Raw genomic sequence first — 22172 nt, 5'->3', positions numbered from 1 at the left:
ACTTATTTTTAAAAAATAATTAGTGGTTTACTTGACTAATTAGCGGTTTACTTGGCGCAACTTTGTGTCTCTGATGCTGCAAAACATTGCAACGGTGTCCCTGCTGTCCCACCACCCAATCAGCCCTATTCTGCCTGGTCAGATTTATAAGGAAGATGAACCGAAGCAAAAAAGCATAAATGAGCTCACACTTCAAGCAGCAGGCTCCCTTCAAAGCTGTGCTATAGAGTATCCCCATACTCCTTCCCCACAGTGCCAGTTCCCTGGCGCTATCCTGGCTACAGCTCAAGAGAAACTAGTAGGAGCAGCCTGATCCAACTTCGGAGATGGCTCTGCTTGAGCAGGGACTAGGTGACCTCCAGGGGTCTCAAAGTTGGACTGACAGGAGGGGAATAAACACAGTTAATGCTTAGGTGAAAGAGCAAAGCACTCCCCAGCGCCGAATGACCTCCCCTCAGCAATTTGTCCATGCAGAATGGAGATCCCCTGTAAAACACCAATGACATCTGCAATAAGCAACCTCCCAGCCCACGCACCCACACAACAAAGCGGGGATTCAGCGGGAAATGGGGCTGGGGGAAAAAAAAAAAAAAAAAAAAAAAAGTCCCCCATTTAGTGCTAAGCAGGAGTCCTCACTGAAGCAGAACAGGAGCTTTGTGAAGAGCCTTTGAACGAGGATTACTTCAACGCCATCCACTTCAACAGCACCACACAATCCAGGCACCCTCCCAGAAGAAAGTGGTTGCTTTTCAGTAAACTGGAAGCAAGTCCCTGTTGCCATCCCATTACTGGCTGCCATTGCCCACCTGCCCACAGGCAGCCCACGCGTGTGTCCTGCCACAGACCAGCGGGGGACCTGGGCTCAGTTGTTCCGCTTCCCTGCTACCACCCCGCAACCTCACCTTCACCAAGGAGCCAGAGCCTCCCTCTTCCAGCTCAGCTGCAAGCAAGACCCCATTTCTACCCTCTTTTCTCAGGACCTTTCAACCACCTGTGAAATTTAGCAGCCTCTCCCTCCAAAACACTTTGCTCCGAGTGTGCTTACAGACCCCCATTTCTACCCTCAATTACTGCCTGAGCCTCTGCTCCACTCATTGAGTAAATCCCCCTCTTCTCCCGTGCTTACTCCTTTTCAAGTCCCTCTCCCAAGCATACAGGTAACCAGAACCGTTCCTAGTTCTCCAGCTGAAGCCACACCTCATACACTGGCATTACAACTTTCCCAGCCTTCCTGGAAGTCCCTTGCAAACGATGCACTGAGATTTACATTTGCCTTCGAGACATCCACATCCTGCCACTAGCACACGAGGCTGCTACCATCAGGCAAGGCACCAGGCTCTCTCCATGGTGAGGCACTGTGCGACCATTTTTAAAGAAATCTTCCAAGTCAACAGCAATCCAACACTGTGCCTGCTGAAGCTGAAAGAGTAGCCAGTGCAGGCAACCAAAAGCTTCCCCCAAAAGACAGCAAGCTATCCCCACTAGCCTTACTCACGCACACCCACCCAAGAAACTCCGTTGCAAGTAACAGGAGCCTTTCCATATACTTCAGCAGGCTTTGACTAAGCTGAAACTCCACCCTTTCCTAGCAGTTGCAGTATATTTGTTCTGTAATTCAGTGCAGCACTGCTTTGAAAACAACTTTCTGATGCTGTTTTCCTGCAAATAGCATAATGGGGAATAATAAGCAGGTGCTTCTGAACAGAAACCCGGAACAGCAGAAGTGTTAAACTACTATAAATGAAGCAATTAAGTAACCACACTGTTCATTGTTTATTGACAATCTTTATTAGAGCTGACTTTCTGTACTTAGAGGGTAAGTATAAATACAAATCAAAGTGCTACCCTGCAGTAAGAAATCTTTATTTGCACAAAAAAAGGTACAAACAACTAGTATTTCAAAGTTCATCCTATTTAGTACATATAATACCAAAAAGGCAAAAAATAAACCAAGATGAAAGACTAGCAGCAAAAAGAATTCTAGTTCTCCTTCAACACAGTCTCTGTGCTTCCACATTTCTCTAGGAAATAGAGTATAAAGAGAATTCAATCAATTTATATACGAAATATCCTACCAAAAATATAACACTGTGTAAAGAAAGTTAGTAGTACAAAGTTGGGGGGGGGGCAGGACACAAAGAAAAATGAGAAAATAGTAGATATAATATTAAAAATCTCAAATGTAAACTTGACTGCTGCTTTAACATTAAAAAAAAACCCCACCAAAAGTCACATGAGTATTTCCGTTTGGCTTAGCAGCCAGGAAAATAAGAAAAGCTGATTTTTTAAATTTATTTTTTTTTTTAAAGTGCTTAACCACCATATCCAAAAGTAATGACTTTCAGACCTACTTAACATGAATGTGCTCAAAAAGCCACTGCTTACAGTATAAAAGCTGTCATTCTGAAATGCTGCACATACAAACTGGCTTTATCTGCACGAATGAAAGATTCCTTTGAACAGCTCTCAATCATATGATGTCCCAAATCAATGTAATGCTATTACAGTGGGCAGCTGAATAAGTCCCAGAAAGTTGAAGTTTAAGAATAATAGATATAAAAAGTAATCTTTTTTTTTCCTTTTTAAAGGCAGCATGCCTCTCCCAGCCGCAAGAAGGTAAATTTATGTAATAAGCAAGAGAAACAGAGTTTTATGGCATTGTTGTAAACTACCTAGAACAAATGTGACTGTGGACATGTTTACAGAGGGAGATAAACACTTACTGATAAAGTATAAAAAGGCAACCACTTGGGTAGGACCAATTGCTAACACAGTATTTTACTTGGTATTAAACATACTGTCCACTTGCTTTATAACCAATAGTATGTCCTAACTCAAAAAACCACAGTAACAAGAAAACCAAGAAAACAGATGACTTTAAGAGCTTTAGGACTTTTTGTTACACTGTTAAATATTTATTTGAGCCTTAGTGCAAAGGAAAAAAAATTAACATTCTAGGCTCCAAAGCAAGTCAAATACATAAGACTATTTCACGGGGTTTTGACAGACATGAGACACACAGATTCCAAGAGAAAATTAATTTTTTAGCTGTAATGGCCACTCATTTTTATCTCAGGGTTAGAAAACACATTTAAAAATGGGAGCAAAGACTCTGGCATTCATTAACCTCAAGTACAGCTACAAATCATTCCAACCCTACCACCCTCCCAAATCTAAACCGTCAGTATTGCTGCAGCTGTCGAATTGTGCCCACAGCCTATCACTAGCACTGTCCACCCCCACATTATCGCAATAATTTCTCCATCAGCTCTGGAATCCTGCAAGCTTGCATTTGTTTACATTCATCTATTTCACAGGCCTAATTTTTGTAAACTATTTCTTGAAAGCCATCAGTTCCCAACACAGTATCTTCATTGTCCTTCAGGACAGTTTTTAAGTCAGAGAACCCTCTGGTTCATTTACCACTAAAACACATTATCTAGAAATGGTAACTTTTTCCCTACAAAGTTCCTGTAAACACTTCTGTGTTAAGCCACAGTAAGCTTTAGACCAGGAAATTCAGCATCTCCAGTGAATTGACTTCACCTCACTTCTCTACAAAAAGAGCAACCAAAAAAAACCCAAACAAAAAAACCCCTTTATAATTAAAAAGGAAAGGATATAACACAACAATGAAGCATTCAGTTAACTAAGCAGACATCTAAAATAAGCCTCTGAAAATGTAACATTTGAAAAGCAATTATTTTAGTGGTTAAAGTGTGCAAAGGACTAAATACGCCATATGTTTCAGAGATAACCCAATACTGTAGTCGTCAATGATTACTATTCAAGTCTAGCACGGGCAGTTCTGTTGCTTTTGTTGCTGGCTTTGGACATTATATATTACCACTTTCTCTTTATATTTGGGCATTATATACTACCACAGCTTTCATGTCTTTTTTTTAAAATAGATACCAGCAACATGACTTTAGAGTGGTATAGGAAATACGGGTTTCTTTTTTAAATGTTTCCTGTTCACCCCAAGTATGGCAAGACTGAATATTATGTGGAATTAAACACAGTGTTTCAAGCAGGAACATCAAATATTATTTCAAGTTTTGTCTACGAAAATCACCTCAAAAAGATCCAGAATTTCAGGTTTCTGTGAAACAAATACAGTAATTATGGAAAAATACCATGCAAGGAAAGTATAGCTATGCTATTGATGAGAAGTACAAAAGCTTAGAACCAGAAAAACACCAGCTTCAGCCTGAGACTGAAAAAAACCACAGATTTTTCAAAACCAGAGTCCATACAGTGTCCAACAGCCCTGCCTTGTCATGTTTGTTAATAATCTCGCTTAGAAGTCAGACAGCATTTTGTTTAACTTGTGTTGCTCTGTATCATTACACTAAACCATAATTAACTCCTCTTTTGTCCCGGCCTCATTCCAACACAATTGTACCCACTGTATACCAGCAGCAGTTCTCAGGTTTTGTTTTGCAGCTCAGCTGTATTTTTCTTGGATGTTCACAAGACTGGCATTTGACTGGATGCGCTTGGCTGGAAAAGGAAAAATTATATGAAAATTAAACACAAAGAATTCCACAAAACTCTACTCCCTCTATTTATCCGACACAGACTTGCAAACAGCTTTCTGTTCACGTCCAGAAACTTCAATGAAAAGATACGGCTGAAGCTCTTTACTACCCTCCTTCAGGGGACAGCAGCAGACTATTAGTTGCTATTAGTGCTGTCAGCACAGCTGCAGACAGATCTGGCTGGGCCCCCTCTCCCACAAGAGCCAAAGCAAGTCCCTGGCACCACCCAACTCCAAGAGCCAGCACCACCACTTACGCAAAATGAGAATCCGTTTCTTCTGCTTTGAGTGAAGGAAGCTACTAAGGTAAAAAACAATAGGTAGGAAGAGAATAAAGGATGAAACTGCAATCACTGGGACCGTATCACTGCAGGGAACAGAACAGTTGAAAGTCCTGCTCCAAAGCTTACGTGTGATGTTCATCTAAAAGAAAAACATAGGCCATGAAAGCAAGCACATGTATTTTTGCTGTGCAGCATAGCAAACACTCAGGCCTCAAGACATTCAAGTGTTCATATAATGACCTCAGAAAACAATACTTTAACAGATCTCCCCCCAAAAGCAAGCAAACCCCTAGAAATGTAGAGACAGACAATTTTAATGGAGCCAAGATGTCCACATCTAAACTTTTACAAGCGTCAAAACCAGACTGTGCTCAGATACACTGTAGACATTGCCACATGCCCATTTCCCAGAGAACTCACTGACAGCCTGTGGGGACAGGGCTAATCCCATACTTTCGACAGCACTCCTTTTGCCCAACCACTTAAAACCCCACAATACAGCAAAGCTTTTTCCAAACACATGTCACTAGCGCTGAGGACCCCTATAAACAGAAGGAATCAATTATCACACTGGCTAGAACAATAGCAGTAAAGCTTCACATTAAAAGCCAGAAGATTAAGAGATTATTTTTAAATCCATCCCCTTCGCAGGAACAAGAAATGGAAGTGCAGCTACTCAAACTGGAATGCACTTGGGTGATCAGGAGCTTCAGCCATGCTGCTGCTGCACTGACTGAGGACAGGACCTAGCAAGACAGCCCCACCAAGGTAACCTCCCCTCCATGGGACATCAGCTTACCAAAGGCACTGCTGCCCATGCTGTCCCCCACTGAAAGGGAAAAGGCAATCCCTCACAAGACAAGCACAAGTGGCTCAGATTAGTAAAGACCTCCATGACAAGGACTCCCTGTTGAATGTTAATAAATACTTACGGCATCTTCCACGTCGATACACAAGTGTGCGGAGTGCCCAGACTCACCACCTTGCCTGTTCATCCTTTGCAAGTTGTTATACAGGTCATTCAACATTTTGTAGGTTTCGTTGCAGTTTTTACATACTTCTGTGTAGTTGTTTGGTGACAGATAGATTGTTTGTCCCTAGGGTTATAAAGCTCTGTATGAATGTTGTTTTATGGCATCATTAAAAAAAAAAAAAAACACCTTAAAAAAATAGAGCCAAGTTTGAACCAAAATCCAGATTTCTAGCATCCTACACTGAGTAAAGGCCCAGACAGACAACTCATACTCATGACTAGGGACAGAATCCTTTTCCTGCAGGTTCTGCATCTCAAACTGTTCTTTGAACTAGCAGTTTTATTTAAACATTTTTCAAGTACCAGTTCCCAGAAAAGAGGGTGGGGGTGGGAAGAATTACTAGTAATCCAATGTTATTCTGAAGCCAGAGATATCAGTTTTCTTAATAGTATTTTGTTTGGTTTTTGTTTGTCCATACCTAACAACTGTTAGGTTGCTGCTGCTGAACTATATTGACGGATACAGACTGTGCCATAGTCAGAAATTCTTTCCATTTGCGGCCTTCACCACACCTGAACGCAATAGGACACACTTGAAAACAATACCACAATCCTACAATCTCTATAGGTATTGCAGTCCAGTAATGGTTGTACCAGGTACCCACCAACCACTGGATTAAGTACTAGTTCAGACACTTTAAGTGATCCGCGGGCCAGTTCACACTGCTCCTGACCAAGGCCTATAAAGGTACATTTCCTAAAGATCATTAATAATAAAAAAAGCAGTTTTCTCAAGAGATTGTCCCACAGCCACCATTTACAGTTTTTACTATTGAACAATCCTGAAATTTGGCCAGTTTCTGACTGAAATGGAACATTGCAGTTTCTTCGGCTATTTAAGGTGGGGTTTTTTTAGGACAATTACCACATGTATTTCACTAAGTTATATTGCCTTTGCAATATGGACAAACTTTAACTACCCATAATTTTACTAGTCAAAATAATTGTTACAATGATTTAAGATAGCTGGTCTTTCTGAACTAGACTATATTATCAAAAGGTTATTTAAAGATTGAATTGTTAAGTCAGAAGATAATTCTACAAAGAGATAGAAAAAGAGACTTACAGCACGCAGACATGCCATTCTTTACTATATAATTATCAACTATTGTAAATTCAGAAATTCTGATGTGAAGTAGCACTGCAATTACATACAAAATGAAGTCAAGGTGACTATCAGTTACAATTGTTAGGTTCTCAATCTGTAAACATCTGCATTTTACAGATCATTGCTTTCTCTGCCTAAAATTCAGAAACTCACCAGCAGTTTATTTGCCTAATCTATAACTTCAGTTTATTCAGCATAAATAAGATTTTGCTAGCCATTAGAGGATTTAGTGCTTCTTTTACATACACAGCATAAATACCTGAAGGTTATGTTCAAAACATGTCAGAGATTTATTGAATAAATCCAGGAATTCTACAGTAGAATCTGATAATCCCTCACTGTTGTTCTTTAAACAATCTGTCAAAGAGAAAGAAAAACATCAGGATATTCTAATTTCTAACATTTCCATAGCTGATAAGCCCCAGATACTCCACTCCTGCAAAAAGAGCTCTCGACTATAAAAGACAGGTCTAGTCAACACTGCGGTTTCCTTATCTGCCTGCCACTGATGTCTCAGACCTGCTGACCTAACTCTTCATCGAGAACATATTTCAGAATTAATTGGCCTTGATTAAGTGAAAGATGAAGACTATCATCAAGAGCTTTCTGAAGAGGGGGTCTGAATTATCTTTGGACTTAAAGATAAAACAAGACATTAATTTTCTAGCCCACCAATCTGGCTTTGCCCAGCAAAAGTAACAGCCATTTTGTGAAAACAGAAGCACCAGCAGTAGAGATGAAACAGAGAGCATCCAGTAGAGACAGACCGTGAACACAATAGCAGAAATCAGAGCGTAGGTTATTAATGTCTAAGAAAAGAGCTGACCATTTCACCAGCTTTGAGGGGAGCTCTGGGGCTTTCCTCCTAGGCAAAGGCTCAACCCTACCATGTTACTGCTTCCACCCATCTCACCCCACTTTAGGTGCTCTAATCACACAGAGCCTTGAAAACAACAGTGGTTTGGGAATTTAGACATTCAGTGACAGCACCGTGTGAGCAAGCCAATATCCTAGAAAATTCTCCTGAAAGGAGGAAGTGCCATCAGTAACGAGGGCAAGCATCCAGCTGGACACTGGGCAGAGGCTAAGCACGGCAGGACAGCACAGACCACAGAGCTGCTCCTGTACTGCCTTTCACAGCCCTCACACAGCCCAGATGCAGGAATGAAAGCAAACACTTCTGGGCTCTCAAGGGACACTGCAGTAAACTTTAACACTTTACACTCAACTCCATAGTGCTACTCCCACTGTTTTCTAGTGTACCTGTTAGTGTAGGGTCCCACTCCCCACACCAAGGGAATGACAAAAAGCCATAGTTTAGCTGTAGGCATGGCACAGTATCATCAGCATGGGGACAGTGAGATACAGGGATAGACCCGGACACCCGCCATGCATAAAATGAAATCAAAAGCATGGCTATGGAGGCAGATACTGTTCAATGTGCAGCCATTCCAGAGTTACTGACTTTACTAACAAACAAGGAAAAAAATTTTTATATAAGTCTCTTAAAAAACGGGAAAACTGAGAAAAACAGAAGAAACCACACTGAAGCTAAGGAGAATCTCCAGCAAGGTCTGTAGATCACAAACTAGCAAGACTAGCTTTTGCGAGAATAGTCTAAAAGAATAATTATATAACAGCTAAGTTTTCTGACAGACTAATGCCCTCAGATTTTGGCAGTATCCCTTACAGAATAAAAAGCTCATGCCCTTCATTAGAGCAGCTCCAACAATTTTTGTGTTATCTACTCACTGTATTTAAACAAATACATACAATTCCTATCTGTGCAGTTTTTAAGGGCTAAATCATAACAGTGGCATGAAAGCTACAGAACAAGTCACATACTTGCACAGTTGGCTGCATCCCAGGTTTCATTAAAGAACTCCGAAAGGGTCACAACTATCTGCAGCCTGTCTGAGGTCAAGATGCTTTTGGCACAATTGTGGCTCTCAGAAGAATTCTACAAGGAAAAGGAAACAACAAGTGTTAAAAATACAAAGGGAAAATTTTGAAAAGTTTTTTAGGCAAGCACAGCTAAGCAATCACAATGCATCACATCAATATTTCTAGAACAGACAGAGCAGAACTGATGGAACAAGAAAACTCTTTTGATCCTCCAATTCATACTATGAGCAACACAACTCACAGTCTTTGAAAATCTACTAGGACTGCATGGAAGTCAATCAAAAATATGCAACTGAAAGGTGGGGGGGGGAAGCAGCAAGCACAGAAATAGGGCTTCCTCTGCCAAGTAGCTCAAATTCATCTATTTCTGGGCCACTGCCCCAGAAGCCAGCTCAAGGCGTTTGCAGTCAGAGAGAAGACACGATTGTTCTTGATAGACTGAAGGAATATTTGAAGGAGCTGAACCAACAGACTGGCCTCAAAACAAAGCAAACCCAAACAACAGAAAACAACCTCCAAACACACCGTACCAATACACTGCATCAGCAGCAAACTTCCCCCTGATGCAGCAATATCAGGAACGCAGTCCTCTGTGAAGCAGCACCCATGGCTGCTCCCCCAAGCCTATGACCAGGCCGGGCTCTCATCCTCCCCAGACACGGGTACCAAGCTCATCTGTCTTAGAGAGCCGTACGACACACCCCATCCTCAAAGCAGGCACTGGCGCAACTCTTGCAACAATGTATTCTCTGAACCAAGCTCATAAAAAAAAAAGAAAGAAAAAAAAAAGAGTAACTATAGAAGCAGTTACAAAATAAACAGCAAGAACCCCTATCGGAATTCAGAACAATGTTTTTCTCCTTCAAAGCTTTATTTTGTCCCTCAAATCCCTGATATGAAACCATGACCTCAGTCAGCTGACTCCTGTGCTCCAGCTCCTGGTTTCTGGCTGCTAAATTGACTTAAGCACTCTTGAAATTGTAAAAGCTGCCAAAAGCCTCTTTGATAAGTGACGTGGGACATAAGAGAAAATAATCTCTTTAACAAGAAATATGTTCCTTACAGAGCTTTATAAGAGATCCAGTTTCCATCTCTCTTTGTTAAAACAGGTTTATTTTTAAACAAGAAGTTTCCCTTGGAGACTCAACGGCAGAAGTTGAGTATCGCCACATCTGGTAACTCCTACATTCACCCACTTTCACTTCTGCTAAATTACAAACGGATATGCAAAAAAGTTATTTATGCAGGAAACTCTCTAGTTGCTTCATTAAGGCCTCTAACTGTGAAACTTCCTCGCTAGCTAGACTTATGAGTGGGAAAAAGCACTTCAAATCCAAAACTGAACCAAGTCGACCTATATCATTCCTTAAATGTTTGCCTAATTTATTAATCAGTCTACTGCCAAGAATTTCATATTTCAAAAGATACCCAAAACTTAACTTGGCTGCTTCTTTCATGTTGCACTGTAATTATTGTAGGAATGCGAAGATAAAAACATCAGGTATCTGATTACTTGTGATCATGGATTGAGGTTGCAAGAGGTCACCTACTTTATTTATTTGGTTAGTTAATCCACACACAGAAGGAGACGCAAATGCTCTTTAGTACAGATGTGTCTTCCAGACCACATAGTGGACCAGTCCTCCCAGGCTGCCAGTACACAAGCACAGCAGCTGCAATGACTTCATACATATTGTAAGTACTGGGATACATTTAGCAACCTAATCCTAGCCAAGACATCATGCTGAAAATACCAAGAGAATTACATACCGAGTTTCTCACTTTCACACTACCTAGTCACTGGTATGAAACAGCTTCCGTATGAGAAACAAATAAAACAGATTACAGGTTTGCAAACTAGAACAAGAGACCACTGGCTAGATATTTGCCCTAGAAAGGACAATTATCAAATGAACATCCATGTCCTTTTCCAATACAGGCACTGGGGTGGTGAAGGGAAACAGGCAGACAACACACCAAAAGCAGAAAGTGATACTTCTTCACACAACAGGTAACTAAGCTGTGAAACAGTTTGCAGCAGGACACTGTGGCACCAGAAGTTTACCTGGGTTTAAAGAGCAACAGATTTTTTTTCTTGTCAATTGCAATTCTAAATAAAGATTCAGAAATCCCAAGATTGGAAGCACAATCCACATTGTTATAAACTCACTCTTTGCTTGTACTCTTACCAGGACACCCACTTCTAGCCATCACCACTGAACAGACAAAGGTCCTTTGGTCTGATGCACTGTCATCCTCACATCATCCCAGAGACCAACTTTTACAAATGGGTAAACTGGCCAAAAACATGCAAAACTAGTTGTGAATCACCTCCAACACTAAGAAATTTAAAAAAAAAAAAAAAAAAAAGAGAGAGAGAGTGAGAGTTGATCAAGAGTCTGGAGAATGTAAACACAAGATCCAGCTTCAGTCAAAGTTTCCCACTGGTGGGGTCCACAGACTCCAGCCAGTGCTCAGGACTTCTAGCTTGCTGCCACACACTCCCACCAGCTCTGGAGCCAAGAACACTGTGGCATGGTTCCCCACAGATGATGTGCATCACTCGCCACAGCTTCAGAGACCACCAATTTTCCAAGAAGCAACAGGCACCTAAGCTCTGGCAACGTTCCTGGTTAGCACTACACAACAACCTGTGAGCCAGCGCACGGCTTGAGCCATTGCTACATCAGCAAGAACAGCTCAAGTTTTTCCACTCGCACAGAGAAGCAAGGCTTCTTTCTGCAGGTGAAGCTGCTTGCCCCTAACCACGCCAGGAGCTGGCTGCACAGACCATGTCACCACGCCGGGCTGCAGAAGGTATCGCTGACAGCGGCGCTCCCCACATGCTCCCAGCCTCTCCTCAACTGCCTCACGCACCCGGTGGGGCTTCCGGTGCGGGAACGGACCCCTGCGGGCTGGAGATGCCCTACCCGAGACACGGGTACCCCGCTCACTGCCTCGGCGGGGCAGGCCACCCCGACAGCCGCGCCCAGGCCCGGCCCAGCGCACGGCGCCCCCCACCCGGCGCAGGGCCGGGGCGCAGGGCCGGGCAGACACCGGCTGCGGGGGCCGCCGGCAAGGGCGAAGCAGCCCCGGACCCCACGTCCACGTGCGTGGGGCCCAGCCGCGCTCCGCACCGCACTGCCGTGACTGGAAGCCTCAAGGCAACAGCCCGGGCCCCCCAACCCGGCAGAGGTGCGGGAAGGGCCGCACGCTGGTCCCCGCCCCGGGCAGCCCCCCTCGCCCGCTCGCCCCCCGGCCGGCCCCGCGGACGCACCCCGACGGCGCGGGCGATGCTGCCGTACTGTGCGAGGAGGCGGCGGTAGTGGCGGTGGCAGGCCTGGCAGAGCCGCACCGGGCGGGCGCGGCGGCCCAGGCAGCCCGTCAGCGCCGCGCTGCCCTCCGCGAAGGCGGCGAGAAGGCGGCGGCACTCGGGCTCCAGCTCGGGCAGGTCGCCGGGCAGCCCGGCGCCCCACAGCTCCTCCGCCAGCTCCTCCGCCTCACCCAGCGCCTCCAGCGCCAGGGGCCGGCGCGCCTTCCCGGCGGCGGGGCCGAGGGCGAGAGCCAGGGCCAGCAGCAGGGGCAGCAGCAGGCACGGCTGCGGCGCCATGGCGGCCGCGCCGAGGAACCGGAAGCGCAGCGCCGGCAAACGACCCGCCTCCGCCGCGGGACGCCGCCGCTCATTGGCTGCGGTTGGGAGGGGCGGGGCGAGAGGCGGGGATGGGGCGGGGCGTCTTTCCGGGGCGCGGCGGTGGGGTCTGCCGGTCCCGGCGCGGGCAGGGGCTGACCGCCCGGGGGGTGCCCGGACCGCCCGAGGGGTGCCCGGACCGGGAGCGCGGTTTCTGTGCCGTGCATTTCAGCCAGGTAACATTCTTTTAATCTGAAAAGGGGATTTGAAAGTATCGGCCGTGTGGGAAGTGACTTTCAAATGTACTGAAAATACAGCAACTATTAGGAAAAAATCCTCAAACCGGAGGCCGAGTGGATGAGGGAGGAACAAGCCGCGTATTTCTGCAGGCAAAGTGTTTCCCATGTTTTGTCTCAAGCCGGACACCTTTGCTGGTACCTGGCCCCCAACTTTCCCGTGGCTGCCTCCGAACAGAACTGCGGTCACCAAAGGAAAACTCTGCCCAGAGCAGGAGCGAGCGCAGCAGCGGGTAACCCCGCTCCCGGGGCTGTAGTGCCAGGCTGCCTGGTAACTCCTCTGTCTGGCAGGACCTTGACCCCGTCCGTGCCTGTCCATGCCTGTCCCACCTGGATAAAGCCCTTCCCAGCCATTCCGGTGGGATTTTGACCGAGTCTGGGTTTGTTGGTGCTCTGGCCAGACACACATCCGAGAGGCAGAGCAGAGCCCTGCAACTCCAGACCGTGGTGCCTTTGGGAAGAACAGAGCCGAGCAGGATGGCTCACCATCCGTTGCGTGCGGCTGGTTCGGTTCTGCACACTTGGCACCGGTGACAGGAGGCAGCGCTGGCTGGCAGTGGCCTGATGGTTGTGGCAGCTGCTGGGAGTTCAGTGCTGCTTGAACTGTTTCCCTGTGCACGCAGCCGTGCCCAGCTCCGCCGGCTCCCTGTCACCTGGCCCACCTGGCCTGAGCTTGTGCCAGCCAGCCATGCAGTAAATGTCACAGGGTGGAAATGTCCAGGATGGATTTGTGCAGTCAGGTGACAACACATCAGTAAAGGTGATGATAAAGGTGCATCAGGCAGGCAAAGAGCACCTGACAGAGACCGTCTGGCTTCTCTGAGTGGGCTGAACACCACAGCTCGGAAGAAATGGCTTTCAAAACAATGAAGGAAACCAAATGAAAACCATGACACAGACATGACAAAGACAAGACAGAGTGTGGCCGAAAATGTACCAGATTGCCTGTAGCTGCAAACCGATTGGGGTGAGGGCCCTCGTTTGGGTGCCGGAGCATCCCGGCACCGTGCTGCCCAGGCTCCCATCGCCCCGCCGGGGTCTGGCCAAGGCCAGGCGCTGCTGCTTTGAGTCACCGCGTTCGGGAACCTGAAGCTGCTTAGCGGGACGCACGTGGCTGGGGTGGCCCCAGGGCTGGACGGTGGCCCCCCGTGCTCAGTTCCGTAGCCGGGGTGCAGCTGGGCGCCGGGAAGCTTTGGGGCCGCGGCGCTGCCTGCACCGAGCCGGCGGCCTCAGCCCTGAGACGGGGAGAAGGGCCGCTGGCCTCCCCTAAGCGACCCTCGGCCCAGCCGGCGGCCATAGAGCCTCGCTGGCCCGTGGCAGGGGACGGGGTGGCCCCGCACCGCGACACCCCGGGCAGCCCCGGCCGGGCGGGCAGGAGCGCGGGCGGGACGGGGCGGGGCGCCTGCCTCCCGCAGCCCCCAGGAGGGGGCAGCAGCGCTCCCGCGCAGCGCCCCACCGAGGGGCGGGGGGAGGGGGGGGCTGGGAAGGGCCCTCGGCTTGTCCCGCACCTGCGTCCCTGGGCGGCGATGGAAACGGCGGCACGGACCAGCCGCTCGCCATCCTCACTGGGGGTCTCCCTCCCCTGGGCCTGCGCCGGCACCGGCGGGGACCGGCGGGGGGGCAGAGCGGGCAAGGGGGGGCGTTTTGCCGCGTCTTGGGAGTTAAACACTCTCCTGCGAGAGAATGTGTTCTTCCGAACAGTGAAAAACAGGGCGGGGGGGGAGGAGGATATAAGAAGAGGGGAAAGGGAAAGGAAAAAAAAATAAAAAAAAAAGGGGGAAAGAGGAAAAAGGGGGGGGGGGGGGGAAGGAAAAAAGAATAAAAACTTTAAGAGTTTCAGATTATACCTCTGAGGCATAATTGGGATATAAACATTTCTGGCATTAATAAATGTGTTGCTGCACGCCTGTAAGGAAGATGTCTGGTCATTAAGTACTTATTTTTTTCAATAATAAACAGCACATTACAAAGCGAAATTAGAAAGTCACTAACTTTTTCATCTGTGGTTCAGAAGCAGGGCTTGAAGAAGGCATGGGCCTCTTCTCGGGTAATAGATGAGTTTTGTTACCAGGCTGAAATCAGCACTTACCCTAACTGACAATTCGGCTGTCAAGCAAACTTGGTTACTTTTCTTACCCAAGCGGTGCCATTGCCTGTCTGCTCAGCCCCCTCAAAGGGGCTGTTATGGCTAAAACAAGCAGGATTTGGCCTTGGCCACATATCTCAGAAATAACTCTAAGAATTTCAGATGGCTTGTGTTGTTATATAGTCCCGATTATTCTTGAAAACACATCCAAATATTTCAACGCCTGCCCTGACTACAGGAGAAAGTGTGTTTCATTCAGCAGAAGGAAGAGTCTTACCTGAACAGTTTAGAAACAGAACACAGCAAATGAATATCCATTTCCTATGCCATCTTGCTGGATCTGTGGAGACAGCAGCGTGAACCAGGGAAAACGAGCAGTTTGAAGCTGTGAAGCTGGTTGCCTTCAGTGCTCTTTCTCCTCATTTATGCCTCTGTGAGCTGAGAACCGAACCCCTTTTTCACGTTTTCTTGTTGTCTTTGAAGAACGATGGCTTGGATAAAGCCTTCTAACAAAAGGGCTGGAAAAGGAGGGACAGGCCATAAATGTCAAGGCAATGCCAGAAAATTAGTTGATATTCTGAATGTAAGGAATAAAGAGGGAAAGGAGTCAGGGATGACTGGGAGGCTGGGTGCCTGGGGAGCAGGACAGTCTCAGGAAGGGATATTGGGGCAGGCAGTGCTCAGAGGGCAGGAAGAAAAGGGAGAAGGGGCTCTGCCTCCTGACCTGAAACTGCTGCCCAGGAGACAGACATCGTCAGGACAGGGGCCAGCAAGAGCAAGGAGGTGTGAGGGCTGTCCACTGATAGCTGTCTCCGGAGCTGTGGAAATGGAAACCTTCCTTTTTTAATCTTGACTAGTTTCATTGCAGAGATGGCAAAGCTCGTCATGAGCAAAGAAAGGATCAGCATATTATGTCCTTCTTGCACAACCATCCCCTGCCTATGGAAAGCTTTTCTCCCCCATCCCCGTTACAGTCTTGTGGGTCCCTGTTTATTCATAGGGCCAATGTTGGCTCCTTCATGTGCTGGTGGTGACTGATGTTGAAGCCTGACAGCAGGTCACCCAATTCAATGACTGTTTTCCAGACTCCACAGAGCATCAGAAAGTGGTCCAGAAGGCCATTGCATATAAGTGATTAACTAAGGGCAAGCACAGATCCCCATCACACCCAAGAAAATGCACTTGTGAGGAAATAAATATGCTAAATAAACTATCGGCATGTTGAGGCATTTTTGGTCAGTTGCAAGTGAAAATCCTCCCAGCAATACTGGTCTGAGATAATTCTTATTTTCAAAAGATTATGTGAGCTTCATTTAAAAGCTATCAAGAGACACTTGTCTAGTTGCACAAGTTTTCTGACAAGCCTGAGGTACCGTGCCTCTTAGCACTGTCCTGTTGAAGCACTGTTTGTCTATGTGCATAGCAAAGAATACGAAAGCCTTTTCACTCAGGGAAAGAAGTCAGAGTCACATCTGCACTAAACTACAAAGAACGAAAAAACAAGAAGTAAAAAAAAAAAAAAGTAGTTGATTTACAATCATTTCAGTCTTTAGTTCAGAAGAATCCCGAAATTTATCAGTGGCTTTGCAAACAAGATGCCAAATCTTGTCCTTCAGCCTCAAGCACTTGGGAGCAATGACATTGCATCGGCTACTTGGGAATCAAGGAATGTCAGACACTTGAAATGTGAAGACACACTCAGGAACATCATTCTCTGGGTGACTACAAGAGACTGCTACCACCAACTAAAACTTCAGGACTTTCAAACTTACAGAAAAGGCGTGTCAGTGCCTCATACAGAATGCTTTTTTAGGAACACTCTGCAAATTCAGGGTATATTCCCTGAACTGCCAAATGAAATGAGGAAGTATTAATAGCATATAAATTTTCTGAAGAGCTGTTGACTAGACTGCTGTGCTTGACTGGCCAACTCGACCAGAATCTGCAACCTGTTTGTCTTGTTCAGTTATATAGCAAATCGTGAAGCAGATGATTTTCTCACCTAATCCAAACCACCACATTCTCACCACACAATCATGAACCTCGTTCATGTCAGAGTAAGGTGTAATCAGTTAGATGCCACCTAGTACATCCAACTCCTCCTTATAGTTAGCTGGTTCATTTGTGGAGAGGCTGAACATCCGCTAAATCCTCAAGGGATCGGAGGTTACTGTTCTGACCACCACTGCCCACAGACCTGGACACATCTGCATTTTTCCATAGCCACCCGCTCCTGCAGCTTACAGCTGTTGTAGCCACTGGTGGATACTCAGGCTACCTTCAGCCAGAACAAGCTGGGTGGAGGAATCCTGGACACTGTCCTGTCCCTGGGGCTAAGGTATCAGAAGGCACTGAAGTGACCTGTGATGGTGAGCCAGAAAGCCAGCAATAATTTTCCCATTTCCAAACAGATACAGAGAGAACACCAAGACACACCATCCATCAGCTAATCTTCTTCCCTATTTAGCACCATCACACTCCTGAAGAGGGAAAACAACCCCACATCTTCATATGAAGACTTTTATTTTCTGTAAGCATATGTAATAGCTTGAGAAATCATAGATAGCACCATAGGATCTTTGCTTAGGCCTTACATATTTGCATATAATATCTCTATGAATCCAATGCACAGAGACATGTCATTTCTATGCACCTGTCAGAATTTTTGCTCAGGAAAGGGGAAAAAAAAGTACATTATCTTTTAAGAATCATGACTAGAAAACAATTAATTGTCAGTAGGCAATCACACCAGTCTGACAAGATCCAGTTTGAAATAAGTTTATGGGATTTTTGTTGTAGTCGTTGTTGTTGTTCTCAGGATGCTGCACTTGAGCAACTGAATGATATCACATTTAAGGCCCTGGGTGGCATGCCATTTCCTTATTCATATGTGTCTAATTAAGTCTTAATTGTGCCATTCGTTATGAAATGAAAGAAGAGCTGTTAGACTGCATATCTTTTATGACAGTAAAACAGGATGACACTAATGAAATAGCTAATGTCTAGAAAAAGAACGAACATATGCAGGGGACTTTCGAAGATAATGACGTTTAAAACACAGCAGAAACATTAGAAGCAGCATAATAGTGAAATTACCACAAATAACTTCTTGATTAACACTAGTATGAAAGGTACATTCTTTTTATAGTTCACTGAAGTGTGGATGACTGTCCATGCTCAGAAATACCCAGCGAGCCACATTCTGCTTTTAGTTACCCTGGTGTCAGTGTGGTATTGTCTCACTGTCCTTTTTATAAGGAAGCAACTCAAAACTGTTCTTCACTTTTGCAGATTGTTTCTTGCTGCTTATATATCTCCATTGAATTTCACCAAGTTCCCAAAGCACAGGCTAAAACATGGCTCATAAGGGAAGAGAATGGCCAGGCTTCAGTAGACCTTGGCTCTGCTTGTGCACCCGTCAAGTTTCATTCCTTGTATTGCAGCCCCCCAGGACAGGTCAGTGGAGGACACCCCCCAGCACTCCCGCAGAAGCAGGAGTCCTTCCCTCCTGCACACACATGGGACTGAAGCAATGGTGCAGAAGCTGTTGTGGACATCTGGACTAATCACCTGAGCTAAGGGAGAACATTTTCACAGGTGTCTCCACTTCAAACGTGTCTGTCATGGTGAGTTCTTTGCTTTGCATCTCCTCTTTGCATTGTACTTCCTTCTACCCTTGGCATTAGAAGAGGATCTAGGGGAGGTTTAGATCGGATATTAAGAAAAATTTCTTCACTGAAAGGGTGGTTAAGCATTGGAACAGGCTGCCCAGGGAAGTGGTGGAATCACCATCCCTGGTATTTAAAAAATGCGTAGATGCAGTGCTTAGGGACATTATTTAGTGATGGACTTGGCAGTGCTGGGTTAGCGGTTGGATTTAATAATCTCAAAGGTCTTTTCCAGACTAAATGATTCTATGATTCTGTGATCTATTTACTAATATAATCCCCTAGTAAAAGGTTTTACTTTCCTCTCTGGATAGAGGATCACAGAAAGATGAACCGTAACAGAAGATAACATAAACATGAGAGGTTATTTCAGTAAAGGTATCAAAATGTAAGGACTGATCATCCTACAGTTGCAATCTCACCTGAAGTGTGCCCCGTTTATGTTGGTTCTAGAAGAACAAAAAAAAAGAGTCTTTGGCACAATTTCAGGTTATTATTACAGCAAGCTGCCTGCTGGTGAGGAGGCAGCAGAGACACAGCTGGAGGGGAGAGCGTGGGGGGGCAGTGAATGAAGTCCACCATGGCTGCTTCCCACCCAGCCTCAGCCAGCCGCAGCCACCGCACCACAAAATAGGCTGGGGGCTCTGAGCTGGTGGGAGCTGCAAGGGACTTGGGAAGAACCAAGTGTTGCTACCACTTGGGGTATGTCACCAGCGTTGGTCCATTACGGTTTTCACAAAGGGCCAAACTTCATCTGTGAATCTGCAAGTCCACTCAGCGGAGTTCACCGAGGTTGCGGGCATGCAAGAAAGAGCATGCTCTGGTAAAGAGGCTATAAACATACTATTGAGTACCAGATGGCTTTCCTTCTGCTAGCAGGAGCCAGCAGGCACTTCCAAAAGGCTACAGGCAGTTGAAGACCTTGATGAAATTTTGTGAACAGTTGTTGTCACCCTCGCAGCGCTCATTGCTATGTTTCAGTCCCAGCCCGCTGCTGTGAACTGAAAGTCACTTCCCCTCCTCCAGGGGTTCACATGGAATTTATAAATGCCCACACAGGAACAAATAGTATCTCAGATGTAAATATCACGTGGTGAATGCATCTTATACTGCTGGGATGATATTTATCGATTTTTTATTCTCAATTGCTTCTTTTCCAAGTTCTTTATTCCATTTAGAGTGTTTTCATTTTAAAAAAACATTAGTTCCACCTGTCCCCTCAAAAAAGCCTCCAACCAACAGCAACAGACACCTCACACCCAACCCATTCCCAGTCTTAAAACTGATCTGACACCGTGTACTTGATTTTTCTCTGCTGGCAGGAATCGTACAAGCCTACCTGCAGAGCCAGTGCAGGCAGCCTAGCCATCCCGGCCACAGCACGCCCCTGAAATCTCCAGCTGGCAGGATTTAGCCCTATTCCGTATGCCAGGGACAGTTGCTCTGGCTTCTTCCAGGGATGACGGACCCCAAGCAAATCATCGAGAAAGGAAAGTTTCAGCAGCAAGAGGAGAGGTCAGGCTGTGGGAGCCTAGAAAAGAATAAATTGTGATTTTCTGCTCCTCATAGACTGTATTAAATGAAGTGTTTGAAAGAGAGGAGTTACTCATTCAACACGAACCTGTAAGTAACGGGCTTGTGAATGTCTTGGACTTGAACTGATGTCCCACCATCCACCATCTATTCCGAGCCTGTGTATCTTTGTCCACAAATGATAAAAAAATAAGGAACAGCTGATCCCGGGAATTTCCCACGGGGTTTTCAACACCTTTGCTCCTGGTGAACGACAGGGCCGGGGATGACTGGCGAGTCCCCAGCACCGGCTGGGGCCAGCCCCTGCTTTCCATGAGCTCCATCTGACAGCTGGACACGGGCCGTAGGACCCTCCGTCCCCAGAGCCGGGGCGCCGTGTCGGGGGCACCGGGTCGGGGGCACCGGGCCGGGGGGCAGGCTGCGGCGGGGGAGGGGGTAGGTGAGCGCCCAGACGGGCGGACAGGCTCCAGGTGCGCCCTTCCCCTCGCTCACGGCTCCGTCTGGGCGAGGACAGCGCCTGGGGCAGACCCCCGGGGCTCACTCCCCGCAGACCCCCGGAGAGCTGCCGTGATTTATTTTTCCCTCGGAGCGCGGAAACCGGGAGACCAGATTCTGGGGCTCGTTGGGGTTTTTCCTAGTCAGGTATCCCCCTCCTCACCACCAGCCCTGACCTTGCCGCAGGGGAGGCTCAAGCGGCTCAGAGAAGGAACGGACGAGAGCCGCTGAAGCCAGCCCGGCGCACACCCGCGGAGCCCCCCGCAGGCCGGTGGGGACCCCCGGGCACCCCGCGCACGGGCCCGGGGTCGCTGCCGCAGTCGCAGGTGAAGCCGGCGCCGAGGGAGCGGGGCCGGGGCGCAGGGGGCCGGTAGCAACCTGTTGGCACCGCTGGCTGCCCAGGAGCCTCCCCGGGCCTGGGAGACGGCTTTCCACCCCCCGAAACGTAACCCAAAGCCACTACTTTCTCCTGGGCAGGGCAGGGGCTCGGTGCCGTGCAGGGGGTCCTGGATGTACCAGGCTGTCCTGCGCCCCTTGGGGAGTGGGGCTTGGGGGTGCCGGGGGTCTGAGAGCCGGCCACAGGCCGGGTGTTTTTGCACGGAGAGGGGGCTGTTCTGAGGAGCGGCCGCGCTTGCAGCCCCGGCGGTGGCTTTGGAAGCGGGTGCCGGCCGCCCCCCCCGGCTCCCCCGGTCCTGCCGCCCCCGGCCCGGCCCGGCCCGCCGCCGGGGTCGCCTCCCCTGCCCGGGGCCGCGCTGGGACTCGGCTTTTTGTTATTTTCACGGAGCAGATATTAATTAAAAGAAATACATGATTAAAAAGTAATGAGTTGAATAAAAATTATCTCCGCTCATTTTCTGATTATGTTAATTGTTAAAAACCCTTCAATCACGCTGTTGCAGTCAATGGGTTTTAATGTGAAATTAGTGGGCTCTTGATAACTTACAGTCCAGAATAATCCTGGAGGTTTAGTCATCATTCCTAATAACGAGATGTTACTGAGAACGGAGATTTTACATGATTTTGCTACATTCAGCCCTTCCCCCATGAAAGGGTCTGCCTTTGTGGCACACAACTTCAATTTTCATGCCTGCGACTACTTTGTTAGTCGTACCCTGTATACTGCTCCATTATAGGCCAATTACATATTTTATGTGTCTGTGTGTCGGCTGAATATTAAAAAAGACGCCTGCCCGTTGTAAAGGTAAAAAACCAATTTTGTCCATCATGACTTTCTATTTTTATTTTCCCCGTCTAACTCATCTTGAATCTTGCGACTGTTTCTCTGCTCTGATTTAATTTAGGTCCCTAAGCACAGGTTTACGCTGAAAGTATGAAAAGTAATTAAACGGCTAGGAAAAAAAATGTATATTTGCTGCAGGAGTTGGTATGCTTAAAGACTACGGCGAGGAAATAAATATGGAGAATTTCTCCGATAGGTGATCGCAAAGAGCCGGGGTTTGAAACAACTTCAGCCCCGCGGTTCGGAAGCGCTGTGCAATTCTCCTCTCATAGAGGAAAGAAATGACGGCCCCAGACCCCTCTCATCTTAGCCAACGTGTTTCTTCCCTAGAAATTCGTTTGAGAGGTGTCATTTTC

General features: G+C 46.9%; 1 protein-coding gene across 1 annotated transcript; it reads right to left on the bottom strand.

Moving 5' to 3' along the window:
• Positions 1-1765: 1765 nt before the first annotated feature.
• On the bottom strand, positions 1766-12507 carry OSTM1 (osteoclastogenesis associated transmembrane protein 1). The gene is made up of 6 exons (XM_055714333.1): positions 12148-12507; positions 8811-8925; positions 7225-7322; positions 5757-5921; positions 4798-4963; positions 1766-4503 (listed from the first exon to the last, which is right to left on the bottom strand). Exons 1-6 carry the CDS (start codon positions 12478-12480, stop codon positions 4448-4450), a joined length of 933 nt encoding a protein of 310 aa, XP_055570308.1. The 5' UTR covers positions 12481-12507; the 3' UTR covers positions 1766-4447.
• Between the last annotated feature and the right edge of the window lie 9665 nt (positions 12508-22172).

This window comes from Falco cherrug, chromosome 6 (assembly GCF_023634085.1).
Source record: "Falco cherrug isolate bFalChe1 chromosome 6, bFalChe1.pri, whole genome shotgun sequence".
Lineage (NCBI taxonomy): Eukaryota > Metazoa > Chordata > Aves > Falconiformes > Falconidae > Falco > Falco cherrug.
Note: the sequence above shows the minus strand (reverse complement) of the source record. Positions and strands in the feature narration are given on the sequence as shown.

Excerpts from the sequence above, each read along its gene's own strand:
- OSTM1 (XM_055714333.1), bottom strand. The coding sequence starts at position 12,480 with ATGGCGCCGCAGCCGTGCCTGCTGCTGCCCCTGCTGCTGGCCCTGGCT. Across the intron at positions 5,922-7,224 it reads GTTTTGAACATAACCTTCAG|GGACAAACAATCTATCTGTC; the intron begins GTATTTATGCTG and ends TTATAACCCTAG. Across the intron at positions 4,964-5,756 it reads GTATCGACGTGGAAGATGCC|ATGAACATCACACGTAAGCT; the intron begins GTAAGTATTTAT and ends TTTTTCTTTTAG.